Consider the following 19850-nt stretch of genomic DNA (forward strand, 5'->3'; position numbering starts at 1 on the left):
GTGAAAATCTGTCTCTGAGGATTAGAGGTGATAATCTAGGAGTCTGCAGTGTTAGCAATCGAGATTCCTCGTCTTAGTACAGATCCTAAAATGTTCGTAGACAAATTAGTAAACTCAAAGGGAACAGAAGAGGGGGAATTGTATTCTTAACCCTCTTAGGACACTCGCCATCGAGTAATTCCTACCTAAAACTACTCTGAGCTTAAAGTGACATCCATAATACGATCTGTTTTAAAAATACTTTAACTATCTTCATTTATTTGTGATTGCTTTTCTAGTAATGTTGACTTGATCAAATGTCAGGCTTGACACCATTTTCCTCCGTCATAAGGTACACCATTTGTTTGTTTGTTTGTTTAGTTTGTTTGTTTATTACAGTTTGGCCTCTCTGATACTTAGATACCTTTTGTAGCCAGCGCTGGTTTAAGCAGCATCACTTTCTTTCTTTTGAAGAGATGTATGGACTGCTCCCTAGCCAAGAGCTTCTCAAATTCAGTGACAATAGGAAGTTATCGTTTGCCTCACAATTCTCTTCTGCAATTCTGCCTCATCACAGAACTGAGACCATGTTCATTTTTAAAATAATTTAATTCATTCATCTAGGGACTGGAGAGATCGCTTACGTGACACGTGAAGGGGACTGTTGTGTCTCTGTTGACTACAACCGTAGAGAATTAACATCCTAACAGTATCCACACTGTCATGAGCCCTAGGGCTCCGTGGAAGCAATTTTGAGAGCCTTCCATTGTGTATATATCATATACAGTCGTTCTTACCAGAAGGGCCTCGAAGTTTATTAAACATTCTGCACGACGCCGCTTCAGCCATCTGTTCCATGGGCCACGCACCTCATCTCGGCATCCTCTAGACACTATCAGCCAAGACCGTGGAGATGGTTTTAATGTCAATACAAAATAATGTAACAGAAACCTATAGAAACCCCGTGGCACTGACAAAATGAAATGTCAGAGGAGGTCTGTTGTAATGTCATACCGGAACAAAATGTCAGCCAAAATCCAAGGAGGCACCATTGTGATGTGAGGATGAAACAATATCTGTGCCAGCCTTAGAGACGTGGTCGTGTGAGAGAAGAGAAGCCGAAATGGTGTCTGCAGAGGCTATGACTTCACGTCTCTTCATGGCTTTTGTTAGTTGGCTGTCTTGTGATGGAGAAAAAAAGGCCTGCATTGTGTTTTCTAACTCATACTTTTGTAGCTCGGGATACCCCCAAGGCTGATGAATGCCTGGCTTCAGAAGTCACTGGTATTTTACCTGGTTTCCCTGTGTTTATATGTCACTATGTGTCACCTGACTCCCTTTCAGTGTGGTTAACCATACCTTTCATCCTAGTTGGTGCTGGTGTAGCTTCCCTGCACACTGGTCCTTGGGCAATGGCAGATGGTATGGAATACCGAATGGCAGCTGGCTCTACCAGTGGAGGCTCTCACTGCCTTTACCAGGTGCCCGGATCCATTGTTTTGCCCTCTGTTTCATGTAGAAGCGGGCACTGCTCTGTTTCATGTGGAAGGTCACTTCAGTAGAAGGCTGGTTTTGAAATCTGTCTTTGCCCATATGCCTGGAATATATCTGGTAGTCCCTTGACTAGGTGGTGGTCTGCCTGTTTCCTAAGCCCTCTCGTGTTAATGGAGGAAAGATTATATGTACAAGGGAAAAAAATTGAAATTTTACGAAAATCTGTGATGATGTTGAGCAGTTTTGAAACATACCTATGTATGAAAGTTTCCCTAGATTCCTTAGTTAAAGCATTGACCAAAAGCAGCCTAGAGGAGGAAAGGGCTTGTTCAGCTCACTCTTCCAGGTCACAGTGCATCATTAAGGGATGCCAGGCAGGAACTTGTAGCAGAAACTGTGGAAGACTTCTATTGTCATAGTTACCTAGTTTTCTTGTGTAGGCAAGGATGGACTGCCCAAGGAATGATGCTGCCCACAGTGGGCTGGCCCCTCCTACATCAATTAACAATCAAGACACCTTTACAGTTATGCCCTTAGGCTGGCCTTTTCTGAGCAGTCCCTTAAGTGGGATCCCTTTTCAGATGACTCCAGACTGTGTCAAGTTGCCAGGTAAAGGCCACTAGCACAAAGTCTGTGAACATTTTGGACATGGAAGTGAAGGGTTTTACTATGTAAAACAACATATAAAGGACAAAATGATTCATTTTTCCCCCATTTTAATCAGCCACAATGTAATTTGAAAATCTGGCGCTAGGGACACACTCAGGAGATGGAGCTTAGGTAGCATGCACAAAACCCAGTGTCCCACCCTAGCATGGCAGACATTGGGCATGGCGGCGCACATCTCAACCCTAGCTCTTCCAGGGCACAGGCAGGAGAATCACATGTGCACGGTCATCTTGGACAACGAGTGAGTTCAAGGGCAGTCTGAGTTACAAGAGACCTTGTCAAAGAAGGAAAGAAAGAGAGAGGAAGGAAGGAAGGAAGGAAGGAAGGAAGGAAGGAAGGAAGGAAGGAAGGAAGGAGACCTCAGCGACAATGGAATAAAGTGGCATTTAGCTAGAAATGAAGCAAAAGCAGAGTTGACCAGCGCATCTGCGAATTAAGCTTTATAGAAAGTTCCATGTCTGGGAAGTGCTGCCTCTGCCTTCAACAGCAAGACAGCGGGGATGCGGAGACCTTGGAGAGTTCAGCTAGAAAAAGTAGTGGCCATGAAGAACCCCAGCGTGTTTCCCAAGAGTTGGAGACGTGACACTGACCGCTCCCTGTGAGAGAGCAAGAGGCCCTGCTCTCTACAAGACTAAACAGAAGGACTGGCACATTCTAAGGGGCATTTGGCCAAACTCCAGATAGTCAGGTTACCCATTGCTTTTTCTGTGACTCATTAATTAGGATCCTGTACCAAACTGAGTTGGCTTGTATCCATTCACATGTAGCAGTCAAGAAAACCCAGTACTTTCTGAAAAAGGGGGGGAGTATTTAGTAATACCAGGACCTATAACTGTTGTCCCCAGAGCTCCATAATGGTGGGCGGGCAAGGCTGTGAGGAAAAGTACCACCCACACCGGGAAACAATTTGAAGAGTTGTGAACGAGGGGCTGTGAGTTTCCTGGTCGGAGAATGAATATATGTGGGAACGGGGGAAGGATTGAATACACTCATCACTACGGCAACCCATGCATTACAGCCAAAGAGATGTCAGAGAAAGGAAGCCTTCTTTAAGCACAAGGATGGAGTGAGATGGGGGAGAGGGGTGGGGTCGGAGGACTCAGTGGAACCCTAAACATGGATTTATCTTTGGGGCTCTATAGGTACACGTTTTCTGTTGTAGCTCTACTTTTGAAGCTGGTGGGTGTGATGTGTACAGGCCATCCCAACACACAGAAGGTTGGGAGGGTCACCTCAGGCTCAAAACTAACCAGGGGTATATAGCCAGACTCTGTTGCAAAGAAATCGGTATTTAAGTGTAAGGCGTACAGACATGGCTGTATCATACCCGTGTCACAGACAGCTGTCATTTTTAGCTTGTAGCCACATAGTCCATATATTTAAATGTTTTTGTAAGTACCCATGTGCCTAGTTTATTCTTTTTTATTGTTATAGCAAATTGGAGTATTTTCTCTTTTTTTATTACTTGAGAATTTCATAAATGCAGATTACATTGTATGTACATCCACCCCCTTTCACTCCCCTCCAGTTCTCCTCCGTTTCCTACTTCTTCTTCCCAACTCTTGACGTGCTCTTGTCATTTCTTCCATGCCCACTCCACATGTATGAGCATGGGTGCAGGACCACCTGCTAGATCATGGGTAGCGTCAGAGATGCCAAGTCGCTTAAGAAAACCGACTCTGTCCTTAGCAGCCATCAGTTGTCAAGAGCTCATCAGATAAGGGTTGGACTTCGTGATCCTCTCCACCATCCTTGCTGGGGTTTTGGATGGCTTGATCTTAGACAAGTCCTGTGCAAGCAAGCACAGCAGCTGTGTGGAATGCTGCTGTGACATTTTCTACCCTGATTCCCATAATCTGTCTTCTTTGTCTTAAGCCCATGCGATAGTACTCGGCCTGAGTTCCTTCTTGTGGAGGAGGCTGCAAACCTAATCAGGCAGTGGCTGGTTAGTCCCAGAATCTTCATACGATGATTACACGAGTGGGCATAATTAATCAGACTTGTCGTTAGTGTGGCTCACAGGGCTTACAGCTGAGCAAGGCAGTTGATCCTTGTTCTTCTCCCGTGTCATATATAGGACCGTCCAGCGCTTCCAGGCTGATTATCGAAATGATATTTGAAAATAATTGAGAATTAAAAATAACATAAATCAGAAAGTCGAATGATAACCAAAGAGAGTAGAAGGTGTGTGTGTGTGTGTGTGTGTGTGTGTGTGTGTGTGTGTGTGTGTGTGTAAAGGGGGCTCTTTATGACCTTATCCATGAGGGTAGAAAGGTTTCTCAGTTTTCCTGGGTAGATACTGCAATGGCTTCAGAGAAGGGTCTTCCTGTGGTAGAGGACATGGTCCAGGCCCGGTGACTGATCTGCTTCTCAGGCACCCTTCATAAATAAGTAAATGAAACAAGGAAGGAAGGAAGGAAAGAAAGAAAGAAGGAAGGAAGGAAATCATAAAAGAAAAATGGTATCCTCAAAGCTTCCCGTTTGAATGAACAGTGAGCAATATTGGTATAAGTTGTAGAAGTATTGTGCTGTAACTGTAGGGGAGGGCAGAGGGGTGGGGATTGGGAATGCTGTGCTTGTCCGCCTTAATGGGAGGTTGACAGTTATCCCTCAGTGCATCTGAGAGAGCAGCTGCAGGCATATCATCCAGAAATGTCTAGATTCAGGAGGAACTTAGGAGAAGAGGATCATTATAGAATCCCAAGGTTTTGTTTTATTAAAGAGCTCATGTAGATAACCCGTGCTGTATTGAGTTATATTGATTAAAATCACAAGTTAAAGGATGGGAAGTAAAGCGAGCCATGGCAGCCCTTGATGAGAGAGTAGCGAATGAGGAATCAAGATGGACACATCTTGGCTATCCCAGCTTGAGTCGAAGGAGTTTCACGGGACTCGGTGCTCACAGCACTGTCTGTCCTGGAGCAGAATTGCTGGTAGCCAGCCTTTTGGGTAGCATTTAAAATGTAGATGGTAGAGATGTAGGGACTTTGGAAACATGTAAGTCTAACTTTAAGTGTTTATCAACAGTCCCAAACGGTTCCAGTCACTGTTGTATTGTCCTCATGTAGCAGCAAGGCCTGAGGAAAGAGGCTGAAGGGACTGACCAAAATTTGTGGTCCATTCCCCCAATGCAGATAAAAATGTTTCAGTTGTAACATGAACAAATCATAAGTAGAAATACTTAACTAATACAATTAATAAAAGGCATAAAATAAGTAAAAGTAAAAACAACAAGGGAAAAACTGTAAAGTTCTTTAAAATATCGAGAAACAGGGGCACTGTGTTAGTTTGAGTAAGAAATGCGCCCATAGACTCATGTATTTGAAGAGCACTTGGTCCCTGTTTGGTGTTGCTATTTGGGAAGAGTTTGGAGCCCTTGGAGGTGGAGGCTCTTGCGGTAGATAGGCCTTTCCAGTTCTTTCTCTGCTTACTGCGTCTGCTGCCTGCCTCTCTAGCTGTCCCGCCGTTGTGGGCCCTTCCTCGGGAACTGTAGGCCAACATAACATGGCCCAACCCAACCGTGAGTTGCTGTCTCACATGGCGTTTTACCACAGCAGGAAGTAATGAATGCAGACACCTAGAAAGTTTCCCTTCGTATTTGGGCATACCCACCCTTCTTCCATTTTCCTTTTGCCTGCCTTCCTGCCTTCCTTCCTTCCTTCCTTCCTTCCTTCCTTTCTTTCTTTCTTTCTTTCTTTCTTTCTTTCCTGATTTTAATTTTCAAAGTGATGTCTATTATGAACTGTAGAGGCGGTGTGCCTCTTACTATATTGCTTCCCATTTTGAATTATTTCAGGGAACTCATATAGAAATTAGCTACTATTTTCAATTAAAATACTGCCTAGAAGCAAGCCCTGCATTGCATTGGGGTTTTACCTTTAAACAAAATGAAAGACACAGCTCGCTTTCTTTTCTATAGCAGTTTGCAATTACACTATCATTAAAGACAAGAGAATGCAAAAACAAAGAAAATGTTAGCCCTGGATTCTATGGAATCATGTCATGATTAAAGAATTAAAATAATGGTTCGATAATTAGTTTCTATGCTTGTGTGATAAGACCCCTCTAATACGAAAAAGAACATGATAATCATTTTATTTTGTCATTGAAATCTATCAGCTTTTGTAATTTAATTTCCATTGCTATTTTTTTTATTTCAAAGTTCACAACATAATTCTGATTATTACTTTTTTTTCCTCTGCTGTTGCTTTTTTTTTAAATTCTTTTTAACCTGGGGGTATTGAAGTCTGGCCGCTCTTTACTCAGATTCCTGACTGTCTATCTCAGTTTGAAGCACAGACCTTCCCTCCGGGTCACAGCTGGCTAACCTTTGCCTCCCTGGTGGATTTATTGACTACCAACTCTCTCACCCACTGAAATGCCTTACAAGCTCTTACTGTTTATTGGAAAGATGTAGAAAGCCACCTACCCAGGAGAAATACACTCCGAGGGTTAACCCCAGGTTATAACGACTCCTTGAGTTGTACGGAGGAGAAAAAGAAATGTTGTGTGCGACTTCTTACAGGTGTTTTCCAAGCTGCTCTTGGATTTGGAGCTGAGCCTGAGCTAATTTTCTTCCCGTCACCTGCTTTTGTGGCTCCCTAGGGTGACTCGCTGGGGACCCGGCTCTGCCCAGTCCTGGCTTCTGACTGTTGCCCGCCCTTTGCCCATTTCCTTCAATAAGGTGGGTGGGTCGGGGTGGGGGGAGCTACAAGGTCGTTCAGTCTCCCTCTCCCTTCTGTCTCTGGAGGTTTGGGCCCCATCCGGTTCGCTCATCAAAGGCCATCTGTTTTAAAAATTCTATTCAAACATGACTTTTTCCATCAAAACTTGGATAGCTAGTTTTACATTGGTATATTTTTAAGATTTTGCTTTGTTTTGTTGTTTTTTTTAAAAAAAATATTTTATTGCATTTATTTATTTATCGCATGTGTGTATACTTGTGTGGGCAGCACTGTGCACATGTGGAAGCCAGAGGGTGCCCTGGAAGTTCTCTCCTTCCCCCGCTTGGGTCCCAGGGATCAAACCCCGGTGTTAAAGTGCCTCTTCCCACTGAACCTTCTCACCCTGGGACGCCAAGGCATACTAATGGCTTAAGCCTAGCAGTTCAATGGCAGCCTGGATCGCTCAGTGAGACCTCCTCAATTAATAATAATGATAATAATAATAATAATAATAATAATATTTTGTCTCGTGACTTAGGCAAGTTCTTCCTGTGAGGTGTTAGTACCCCACAATCAATAGTCCTAGCCTGAATTGTGTCTGACTCCAGTCAGGGAAAACCAGTGTGGGCTCCATTGAACTTTTCTCTGAGTGCTTATCGTTGGGTCCTGAAACTCTGTGCGCCTGTGTCCATGTGTGTTCCGCCGCTGAAGGAGTTCCCCTCAAAAAGTTCAGCTAAACTCCCCTCACTCCTGCTTGAGACCATGACAGGCTAATAAGGAAGAGTGATGGTAATAAAGCCAACTGCTTATAAAATGATAGGGCTGTTACCAGGGGCCACGGAGGACGGGCGCAGTGTCCACTCCTGCGGCGCCCCACCGTGGAGACGACCTCCCTGTGATCCACAGAGCATCCTGGGACACAGAACTACTTTTATCGGAGCAAGCCTGGGATTCACAGTCTTGATGACTCGCTTTTTAACCCAGAGAGTATAGCTATAAGGTTTTAATTTGTTATGATTTATTGTACTGAAATTGGTGTGAAATGGACAACAAATCACGGGTGTCACAATCTGGAGATGAATTTTATCAGCTGAGCAAGGGGAGCGCCTGTGGGATTTGCACAAGCATCTCATAATTCTTTTCATATTACAGATGATGAAGAAACCTGTAAAAGGAAACCGAGGGTGACGTGGTATTCCCTGAGTAGCTAATTTCACATGACACACAGGCACATAGAAATAGAGCTACTTGGTCTCTGCGTAGATGCCTCTGTACAATTTAAAGTGATTGATGTGTACACAGGCAGAGATCTATTTAAGGTGATTTGTACACAGGCAGAGATCCATTTCCTTGAAATCCATTAGCCCAATACTAAGTCCATGGCTACTTCGCTTTGTATCTGGGTTACCTGTAGAAAATGAAAACATTACAAGATATTTACTAGTCGTAATTTATTTCATGTTTATATTTGAGTGAATTTAGATTCACCCACCAATAGGAAAGTGCTGGGATGGGAGAAAGAGCTAGCCCAAAATATCAAACACTATAAATACCCTCCTGCAACACACACACACACACACACACATGCACACACACAAAATCTGCCCCTGTTCAATGCTAACTTGCATGCATAATTAATTGAAGCATCACATTCTTGCTTCACAGCCTGAAGAGAAATTGAATTCAGGTGTTTGTGGAACATATGGGGGTGTACTGCGAATTTATGACCTGCAGCTTGAGTGTAAAACCCCAAGATATTTGCTGTTAAAACTTAATGAAGCTTGTGCAGAAGAGCTATTTTTATTTGTAATCTGGTAGCCGGTGCATCTCTTGGTTGAGCCTCCCCACTTTTCCCAGTTCCTCATCGTCCATCCTGGAGCCTACGAGGTGGTGGAAATCTCATATGCCTGACCAGCCTGCTTTACCGTTCAGCCAGCTTGAGAGTTAGTTTGCCCCACATCATTTTGGTCTGTCCAAATTTTAACTCAGCGATTTTGGCACTGGCACTTGGGCAGGTGACAGGGCCCAGGGCAATACCTAAAAAGAAACACTTTCTTTCCACCAAAAGAAGCCGTGTTTTCAGAGCAGGGGTGACAACATTTGACCCTTATGAAGGAAGCAGAGATGCAGTGCTGGAGAGATGGTTGAGTTCTAAGTGCTTGTCGCTAGGCAGACATGAGCATCTGAGTAGATAGATCCCCGCACTCACATGGAAACCCAAGCATGGTGGATCATCCCTGTGATTTCAGTGCTGGGAAGGCAAGGACAGCAAGAGCCCTGAAACCCGGAGCCCAAGTAGTGAACTCCAGGCTTGGTGAGACCCTGTCTCAAATGATAAGACGGGAGGCCATTGAGGAAGATACCAGGCTTCAGGCTCTAGTCTGGACCTCACACACACATTTATGAATGCTCACGGGTATCACACACACGTACGTGCACACGCTATGGAGGCCTCAAGTTCATTGTCATCTCTCTAAGAATAAGCATCTCTCAGAGGCCAGGCCTCCGCTACACCCACCTCCGCCTTGCTGCTTGTCCCTATGATTGAGCAGAATGCTCCAGACTTGAGCGCCAGGAGGGAAAACATTCCCTCCTAACAGACGGGTGCGATGAGTTTAATGAGGAATCTGGATTTGCTTACTAATTTACAGCAATTAAGAACTTACTTCTGACATCTGTAGATGAAAACTAGTTCTCTGGCAATGGCAAGATAAGGACTATTTTATGGGATTGCTAATCAGCACAGAATGTAGCTCAGTACGAGGAGGGTGACTTCCTTGGCCCTGAGTTGGTGCCATACTCCGGTGCTTCTGTCTGTGGGTCCCTTGAGTGCAGAGAGTTTGTTTGCCTCCACTCTGTCCTGCTGCCGGTCTGTCCTGAAAGGCTTACAATCCCTCACACCCACACTTGGCATCAGAGTGAGACATTGCTCAATGATGTGAGGTGTTGCTGGTTGTGGAGACTGCCTGCTTCCAAGACTGCTTGGCAAGTTTGCCCCACATCTGCTGTGCCTGCCATGGCTCTCTGTCTGTTCTGTGCAGCTTGTGCTCTAAGTGACATCCTTGAAATACCTGCACTGCAGACTCCGTGTTGGGACGAAATCGGAACGGTGAAAGTTGAACACCAGAAGAAGGGAGCCCCACGAGGAAGGGAATTCACTCATTTTCCCCAGTCTACATGCTTTCTAAGATAACAGTATTCGTGAGTGGGCAGATGGCTCAGCCGTGCAAGCATCAAATCCTGTGTTTGGTTCCTCAGAACCCGTGTGTAAAAAGACGTGTGGGTGGTGCACACCTGTGATCCTAGTACTGGGGAGTCAGAGTTAGGAGGAGCCTCAGGCTTGCTCACCTGTCCAGCTTAGCAAAAGAGGTGAGCGTGAGCACCAGGCTTAGCCCAGGAGGTGAGCGTGAGCACCAGGCTCAGTATAGGAGCCGGTGCTCACGCTCACCCCTTGGGCTGAGCTGATGCTCACGCTCACCTACTGTATTGAGCCCGTGCTCACACTTACCTCTTGGGCTGAGCCGGTGCTCACGCTCACCTCCTGAGCTGAGCCGATGCTCACGCTCACCTCCTGGGCTGAGCCGGTGCTCACGCTCACCTCCTGTACTGAGCCTGGTGCTCACACTCACAAGCTCAGTGCAGTAGGTGAGCGTGAACACTGACTCAATACAATAGGTGAGTGTGAGCACCAGCTCAACACAATAAGTGAGCATGAACATCAACTTAGCCCAGGAGGTGAGTGTGAGCACAAGCTCAGTACAGTAGGTGTGGTGTGTGTGAGCATTGACTCAATCCAATATGTGAGCGTGAGCACAGCTCAACACAATAGGTGAGCGTGAGCACCAGCTCAGTGCAGTAGGTGAGTGTGTGCACATGCTTAGTGCAGTAGGTGAGTGTGAGCACATGCTTATAGTGCAGTAGGTGAGTGTGAGCACCGGGTTCAGCAAGGACCCTCTCTCAAAAAAAAAAAAAAAAGTGAAGCGTGATCAAGAAAACAATCATCTTGCACACACACACACACGGTGAATGGTATAGCTGCCAAGGTGATGGAAACGTCCGAGTAGGAAAATGTTTGAGTGTGGATTGCATTCTTTCCAGGATCTGAGATATCTGAAAATTAACTTCTTGTGTTTTAATTAGGAATAGAAGCATGGCCCTTTGGCATCGCCAGTAATTGGGTGGCAAGCACAGGTGTGAGATTCCCTAGCATTTGGAATACTACTTTGGGCTCAGGCCAGAGAGTAAATTTCTGGGGCTGGGGATGGAGCAGAAGTGAAGTGGCTGAGGGTGGAGGCCGAAGCTGGCATGGCTGACGAGCATTTGCTGAGCAGCTACCCTTTTGTAATTGGTGGTTTGGAGTGTACACAATAAGCCAGGATCCTTCCAGACCACAGGAAAGGAATGTCTCCTTGCAGGTGACTTGTGAACGAGCTCCCACAAGCCTTTGGGTCTCCTTCAGACATGCACACTGGGAACAAAAGGCTCTTGAGTTCGGCAGGTGTATTTCCACCGGGCTGCGGGGAGACAGCCCAATTTCCATGATGACTGGTTTTTTTCAGAACAGAATGTTATAGTAGATAGCCATCTCCCCAGAGGAAGAAACAAGCAATTGGAAAGCTATCTATGGAACATTCTTGACCAAATGCTGGTGTTCCCTGGCTTTATTTGTTAGGGTATATAGTAGATATTGACCTTTTTCAGTTATATCTTCTACACCAGTGATTACTTGATGCACTTTCTTTCACATCCAAACTTTGCAGTGACTGTCTTTATGCATGGTAGTGTCAGAATTCCGTTATACAATAGGCACCTTGTTTCCCTGGTCTTTTGACCAGCCTGTTTTTGCAACAGATCATATTTATTTGGTTCTTGTATACGGGCAGTGTTGTGTGTACTTTTAGGTCATTTGAGCAAGTTAAAGTAATCACATGCCATTGCCTAGAATTGGGGGGGGGCACATCTAAGTTTGAGGGAGACGGGAATGCTATGAGGGTGGCCATCTAGCAAGAAGCATGCGTCTTCTGCTCTGTTCTAGGCTGGGTTCCTTCAGCCTTGACTGAAAGATTCAGACTTAGTTTAGCTCTGTTTCCTCCTGTGTGTTCCTCCCCGGACCCTCTTTGTATGTGTGCGTGCATACAGGTGTAGTACGCATGCATATGTGTGTGCCTGTCTATGTGATGTCCTCCTTACTCTCTGTCCACTTTGTTTTTTGAGATAGGGACCCTTGCTACCCTGACTAGCTTGACTGACCATCCAGCCACAGGCATCTACGGACGTCTACCTCCCAGACTTTGCTGGTTGTTTTTTATGTCCACTTGACGTGGACTCATGTCATTTGTGCAGAAGGAACCTCAATTGAGAAAACAGATTGCCCTGTCAACAAGCCTATGATGCATTTTCTTAATTAGCAATTGAGGTGGGAGGCCCCAGATCACGGTGGGCGGTGCCACCCCTTGCCTGGTGTTCCTGGCTGCTATAAGAAAGCAGACTGAGCAAGCCATGGAAGCAAGCCAGTAAGCCAGTGAGCAGCGCTCCTCTCAGGCCCGTGTGAGTTTCCGCCCTGACTTCCCTCAGCCATGGAATGTGAGTGGAGAGTTGTAAGCTAAGAGAAAGCTTTTGAGCTGCTTATGATTGCGGTGTTTTATCACAGCAACAGAAACCCTAGCTGATGCACAGATTATACGCATGTGCCCACATGCCTGACGTCTTCTACAAGGATTTTAGGCATCAAATTTGGAGCCTCGTGCTTACATGAAGATTACGAACTGAGATATCTCCCTAGTCCTTTTTCTAGTCTTATACTGTGGAAATGTTCCCGTCAAGGGGTAGTGAAGACATGAGAGAGCAGACGCAGGACAGCCACATGTCAAATTCCTGCTTGTATCACAACCATAGATATCGCCTTGGACAGAATAAGTCATCTGGCCACGACTATCATCCGTGAGTGATACGGTTTCTTTTTCTGCCTGACACATTCAGTCATTTCAAACAGTACACATGTGTATTCCAATTCTGCGGGTCTGGAGTTGAGACTTGGCTCAGGGTCTCTTAGTGGACAATGGAGAGGTCAGCCAGGCTGGCTATTACGTGGAGGCTCTGCTGGGGAGTCCCAGCCTCTTTGTTTGTCCTTCACAATCATGGGATTCAGGGCAGGGAACTCCTTTCCAGAGTCGAACGGGATGGATGTCACCTTCATAGGTGGTCATGTGAGTGCCACCGCATACACTCAGCAATGGCGACTCCAACTTTTTGGTTAGAAGCAAATGTGGTTCTTAGCCGCACTTGGAGGTAAGTTCCAGAAAGGCCACACACAAGAAGGAGAGGGGCTTGGGGGCCACTTTAAAGTGTGCCCTTCACAAATACTTGCTGAATTATACACTCTGTCGCAAGCCACTGGTGATGACGATCGTGGACAGGACTGAGAAGAAGACATATGTGTGCCCGTTCTGAGAGGCACTGTAACACAGGGCTTATGTCAGGGGATCATTGGGGAAGAATTAAGTCCAAAGTTGGGCTGGGAAGTTAGGAAAGTCTTCATGGAGGTGGAATTTGATTTCCTGGTAGAATTTTGAAAGCTGAGAAAGAGAAGTTGGGGACAAAAGAAAAATTGGAGTAATTGCACCCTTTTTCCCGCTTAGCTGTTCTATGTTTCAGGATCGGGTCTAGAGAGGGCTGGCCGCAGTCTAGTAAGGCCTGCTGTCTACCTTCATACTGCTTTCTGTCTTCTCTTCCTTCCGTGGGCGTGACCAGAGGCACCAAGGTGGTGCTGCCTATTTAACCTCTATAAATGTGTGGTTGGCTGTCCCTCCATTTGAATTTTGGGTCTCAGTGCTCTAACCTTGCTTCCGGGTTTCCAGATTCCTGGTGCATAATTTAAAATGTAAATGTTAAGGTATTTTTAGTCTGTAATGAATTCATCAGTCCCATCACAAGTTCTTCTCTCTCTGCAAATTCTGTTTGCTCCTCCTAGAAGATAGGTCAGAATTCAAGCCACAGGAGAGTGTGTCCAGGCTCAGTTTGAATTGGAAGGGAAGGTTGGATTAGGACAGTGGGGCTCTGGGGACAAAGTCCACCTGTGGAGCTGTCGGTACAGTTCAGTAGCCACCAGAAATCCCCTGCTGAAATTCCTTACATGATGTTGAAGTGATTTGCATAGAAGTTTGTGAGCATGTGCCTATGTACCTTAAACCCTGTCTAGATTTGCAACACCTGATGACATATGAGTGCTATGTTAACTTACCACTATGCTTAGTCTTGTATGGAGAAACAATTTAAAAGTTACTCATGGCTTGGTGAAATGGCTCAATTAGTAAAGGCGCTTGGTGTCGAGCCAGCAACCTGAGTGGTGAGAGGAGAGGGTTGCCTTCTGCAAGTTCATCTCCATGCATTGTGCACACGCGCACACACACACACACACACACACACACACACACACAATAAAAGGGCAACGTCCCAAGTGTCAGCAGAGGCTGCATTATTGTGATTTTAATGAGTGGTTCGATAAAGTCCCACTTTTTAGTAAGTTAAAAGGCTGGCAGGATGGTACAGTGGTTACGCACACCGGCTCTTCTTCCTGAAAACCTGGTTCGATTCCCAGCACCCACATGTTGCCTCAACTTTCTGCAACTCCAGCCCCAGGGGACCTGATGCCATGCTCTGACCTCTGTAGGCACTGCATGTATATGATGCATAGATATGCATGCACCCACACACATAAAAATATATAGTAAAACGTATTTAAAGCTATGATCTTAACAACAGCTCCCCCCAACCCCCGTATTTCCTACCCAATGATGGTTGAGCCCAAGGATGCGACCTGTGTCGAACTGAGTGCGTCTGTTTCTCAGGACTGCCATTCAGAGACTGTGGGCCTCACCTTGGTGCCGTGTAAACAAATGACTTAGGGAAACAGAAAAGAGCAGATGTAGAACATAGAGTAGAGGTAGCCACTGGCTGCCTGCTGCCCTATTGTGTTTGGCTTGTCTTGAATCAAAAATAAATGAATAAATAAGTCAATGATTAAATTTAAATGATGAAAACTGGATCTATAATTTCTCTTTTAAAAATGTAAGGGGCTAGGAGTGAATAACTCAGCTGGTAAAGTTCTTACTGTGTGCTTGTACGGAGCTGAGTTGGACCTTCAGTACCTGTGCAAAAAGCTGGATGTGGTTCCAACACTAGAGAAATGGAGACCAACCGGTGAATGCTGGGACTCACTGGTCAGCCAGCCTCGTGTAATCGGTGAGCCCCAGGCTGTAAGGCAATGTCAGATAACACGAGTTAAATGACACCTGAGAGGCAGCATCCAGGTTGACCTCTGCCTTCCTCGTGATCTGCACATGCCCTGCACCCACAGAAACATGAGCATGCACATTTCCACACCCCTCTGACTGTCTCAGTCTTCACAGGCAGCGCATATGCCATCTTCTCTAGGATGGCCGTTCTCAGTTCAGTGAGTGGGGACAGGCGTGGCTGTGCACCTGGTCCCCTCACCCTGTGCACCAAGAGTGTCCGGTTAGCAGGCCCGCAGAAACCCCGGGTTCTCTTAGCACAAATGAATGTATCAGCCACCATCAGGGAAACAGACAACGCCTACCAAAGGCTTCCTGCCATGTGTCCTGTGCAGTCTGCTCTCCATGGACTTCCAAGTCCTGCTGCACTGTACATGCCTAGGGGGCCAGAATTCTCAGGACAGGACCCAGAATACAGCAGAACAAAACCCTCATCATTACTGAACCGAAGGCAGTTTTCTTCACATAGTATACACACACACACACACACACACGTACTCACGCACTCATGTGCACACATGCACATATACAAGCATACACACATGCACACACAATGCAGACCAGTTATGCTACAAAAGCCAGTATGGCAAGAGGAGGCCAAGTGCTAGCATTTGGACCAAAGCTGTCTTTTGTCTGTTTACAGAGAGCATCCTAAATCCCCCACCCCCATCATCTCTGTTCAGATTTCCATGATGTGGGGTCTCTGGAAATTGGAATTTCAAGACTCCTCATTAAGATTTCTTTAGTCTCAGTCATCCCTGGAACTATGTCAGTGGTGTTTTGGGTGCGGGGAGTAGGAAGTAAAGAAAAAGACCAGCTTTAAATTGGCACCAGCCCTAATCTAGGTTGACTGGGATGTGTAGGGATTAGTCACTATTGCTAATGAATATTTAAATCTCCTTTGGTTTTCTTGGCAAAAGAGGGCATCAGAGTTTTCAAAGCCCAGATTTGAATGATTGGCCCGTCACAGGCTGGCCTGGGAAGCAAGTCAGCCTGTGCAATAGTTTTCTCTTGCAAAGCCAGGTCTTACCTCCACGCTGCCAATGGTTATTCCCAAAGGGCGCTTGATGGCCTTCCCATCCTGGAAATTGTCATCAATCATGAAACCATTGCAGCCTGTCCTCAGCCTAAGCCAGGAAAGTGCCGCCGGTTCAGCTGGTCCAGGGCAGGCTGGTCTAATTCTCTAGGGCACAGGCTGAAAGAAAGCAGAAGAAAGGAAAGAAAAACCGTTGGGCAGATTAGGAAACCAGGGGCCAGGTGACTGCTGGGGCTGGTCCTAGAGAGCCACTGAGGCTGCCCACAACTGGAATTAAGGACAGGACATTGGGTCAACCACCATGTTGATGAATGACCTTGACCTCATCACAGACAGTGGAAGGTTGGTTTTCACCACTTGCTTGAATTTCATGATCCATAAATATACAGTTAATACATGGGAAGAGCTGTGATCCTGCTGAGGCCAGAGCACTTTGGTAGCTAGTCTTGCCTCTGATCATCCTCCCGTTGATGTCGGTTGAGAACAACAAAACCAAGGTCTCTTTCCTCGCTGCTCAATTTCTGTTACATGCATGTGTTGCATGACCATCACATGCCCAAGGTAGTCACTGGTCCCATGGGAAAGAAAGAGCTGGAGATTGGTAGTCAGTGCTAAATAATGTGCTGGAACAAGCTATGGCGATATCTGTATTTTCATAAGCCAGTGGGAAAAGCGGCTTGCATGCTGCAGAACCATGGAAGGAACTTTGGAGACTCTGTGAGATGTTGCATGATTTGAAATGGCACATTTACAGATGTGTTAGCTTCCATGTTCTCAGACTGGTCAACCCAAAACGTTTGCCACTCACCTCCTTAAAATGTCAGTTTCCACACTTGACGGGATGAGGGGCCTTGCTGCCTTCTCTAACCGGGCTGCAAAAGGAAGTTCAACGCAATACAGAATGCATGCATCCTTATGTAAACAAGTGGTTTGCTCAAGCAGCACCTTAACTTGACTTTTCCATGTTTCTTGTTATTACATGGAGATCACATATTGTTCATGACAATATGATGTCATCCTGCATAACTATGAAAACATGCATGCATTCACACATGTGTGCACATGCATGTACCACACACATATGCACATCCATACATTCACAGACATATATACACATATAATAGTGTTGTGATTATAATTCTGCATATCTGTAAAGATATACACATGTGTTCACATACACCGAGACAGAGACCCATTACTGACACCACATACACAGACACATCACATGTGTACGTCACACACAAACGTAGGTTCACAGATACACATACCGATACATATGCACAGACGTCTCATCATGTTTGCACAGAGTACCCACACAGATGCGTGTACATTTTGTTGTTTACAGCTCTGCAGAGAGACTATGCCAGACAAGCCTTGTACTAGTGAGCTGCATCTCCAGCCACATTTTAATTTTTGGTTTTGATTTTAATTGGAATCATGTTGTTGTTTATATGTGGGAGGGGGGATGAATGGTATCGTCTCACTTGATTGCAGAGGATATCTCTGCTTCATTTGTAAAAGTGTAAGAAAAAAACGGTGTGCCCCAGGCTAGGGAGCTGGAGGAGCTAGTCTGCACCCTGATTGTTCTGATGTTCAAGGCCCCATCTTTCAAACCTTCACTGCCAGTGCCTAACCAGATTATAGAAAGGAAGCGAGCCTTTGAAAGGTCACTACAGAAAACAGTCTCTGCACACACAGTTCACCCTCTCAGACCTCTGCCGGAACGGCCACAATGAGCCGAAGCCCTGAACAAATGAACATTTCAAATGCCCAGATTTGGTTGTAAGAATTCACTTCCTGTTTGAGTCACATTCCGCAGCTCGCTGCCCTTCCTCGCCCCCAAGCAACTGCCATTTGTGGTTACTGTGCTCACGGCTGCCCCTTCTCTTTTAGCAATCGATCCACTCCTAGCAACCATGACCGGATACAGCGTCTTCGGCAAGAGTTCCAGCAAGCCAAGCAGGATGAGGACGTGGAAGACCGGCGCCGCACCTACAGCTTCGAGCAGTCTTGGGTGAGTGTCTGGTTCCTTAGCCCAGCAAAGAGGCTAACAGCTGACCCCCGTAAGAGATGCCCCTGAGCTATGACCTCAGTCTTTTATAAAATAAGACAAGATGGAGCCAAGTCCCTCTGACCTTTAGCTTTCTGACCTTTCCCTCATTCCCATCTGGGTTTCATCATTGCTAATTTCATTTTATATCTTGTTCCACCATCTGTCCACTGTGTAATAGGTTCAGATGGTCATATGACGAGACACGGCCGAAGAACGTCTGCTCCCAAGCACATTTGTTATTAGGGTCACTCAGTGCCTTTCCTATAGAGCAGAGCCAAAGTGGCTTCAGTTCCTGCTCATTCGTGTCTGTGAGACAGAGATTGGTAATTCTTGGCTCTTTATTCTCTAACCCCCTTGATATGTCACTTTGTTCTCTTTTGCTTTATTGAGACAGGGTCTCATATAGCCCAGGCTAGTCTCAAACTCACATATAATCAAGGATAACCTTGAACTCCCGATCCCCCCACCTCTGCCTCTGTACTACATCTGTGTATCCTTATGCCAGCTTTCTGTGGTGCTGGGCATCACACCCAGGACTTCATGCATGCCAGGCAAGATCTCTACCAACTGAGCCACATCGCCAGCCCTGCCAAGTGTTCGTCAAACCCAGTTTATTTGTCTTCACCTCTCCTCCGTCCTCCATACAGCCACTTCAGTGATCTCTTTAGAATGAAACGGTGGCTGCTACTCTCGTGTCCCGCATCTGTGAGACCTGGCGGCCCTTCTAGGAGGTAGAGGGATGGGAGCAGAGCTGGTGCTGGAGACAGCGAAGACTTGAAGGCTCTCTGGGAGGAGAGAGAGGGAGTTCGTAAGAGCGGTGCACGTAGGCAAATGCAGCTCTGGGTATGGAGATGTCCCGTCCCCCTGGTAGCTCAGCCCCCACCAACTGCCCAGAGGACTAGGAACGAAGGAGACATCTTTGCAAAGAAGCTCTGTGATTGAGGTGGAGGAGGCCAACAGGAAGAGGCCAGGATGTGTGTGCTATAGTCCTGATGAGGATTCTGGGGTCAGGATGGCTTAGTCCAGGTTGGGGGACCTGTGCAGCAAGGAGATGGATCACCACAGTGGGTCAAGAGTATGCAAGGATGGCCAGAAGCCTCAGGGCTATCATGGGAACAGCTATGCTGTCCTCGCCTGTGAGGCTCAAAAGCAGACGCAAAAGGGACGTTGATGAATCCCTTCAGAACAGTATTAGAAAAGACTCGAGGATACATGCTCCTTCTAGATCAGAGGAAAGATGAACCTCGCAGCTGAAGTGAGGCCAACAGGTGGAGGGAGGGCATCCTAGAGAGGGCAGCCATGCTTGACCTCCACCAGTGGGGTTTCTGGAATGTCAGGGTGGCCTTTGGGGCCCTTCTTGGTCCCGATACCCAATTCATTCTGTGGACTCTGGTTGATGATCCTAGGGAAGACTGAATTAGAGCTGTAGGAAGGACAGGTGTGGAAACCGTGTCAGGCTGCTGGGCCGCGCCTCAGCTCAGGAGAGGAAGGCAGGCCTTGGGGTGGCGGTTGGCAATGTGTGAGCGTGCGCTATGAAGCCCAGCCTGCCCCCGCTGTGGGTGTTCTATACACAGGCCTCCAGTCATCCTCTGAAGCTGTTCTGCTCTTAGAGGTGCTTTCATTATAAGGGATTTGATTTATTTTCTGGGTCACCTCTGTAGCAA

At 46.3% G+C, this 19850-nt stretch overlaps 1 protein-coding gene across 20 annotated transcripts in view; it reads left to right on the forward strand.

Moving 5' to 3' along the window:
- Positions 1 to 19850, forward strand: part of Pard3 (par-3 family cell polarity regulator) — a 512103-nt gene that overhangs the window by 476878 nt on the left and 15375 nt on the right. For all 20 annotated transcript variants that reach the window (XM_087900660.1, XM_087900650.1, XM_087900645.1 and 17 more), the window contains one exon: positions 18027 to 18147. In XM_087900660.1, the coding sequence (XP_087756786.1) occupies positions 18027 to 18147 (121 nt within the window). The remainder of the gene's footprint in view (positions 1 to 18026; positions 18148 to 19850) is intronic.

The sequence above is a fragment of the Myodes glareolus genome, chromosome 22 (genome assembly GCF_982192425.1).
Source record: "Myodes glareolus chromosome 22, mMyoGla1.1, whole genome shotgun sequence".
Classification (NCBI taxonomy): domain Eukaryota; kingdom Metazoa; phylum Chordata; class Mammalia; order Rodentia; family Cricetidae; genus Myodes; species Myodes glareolus.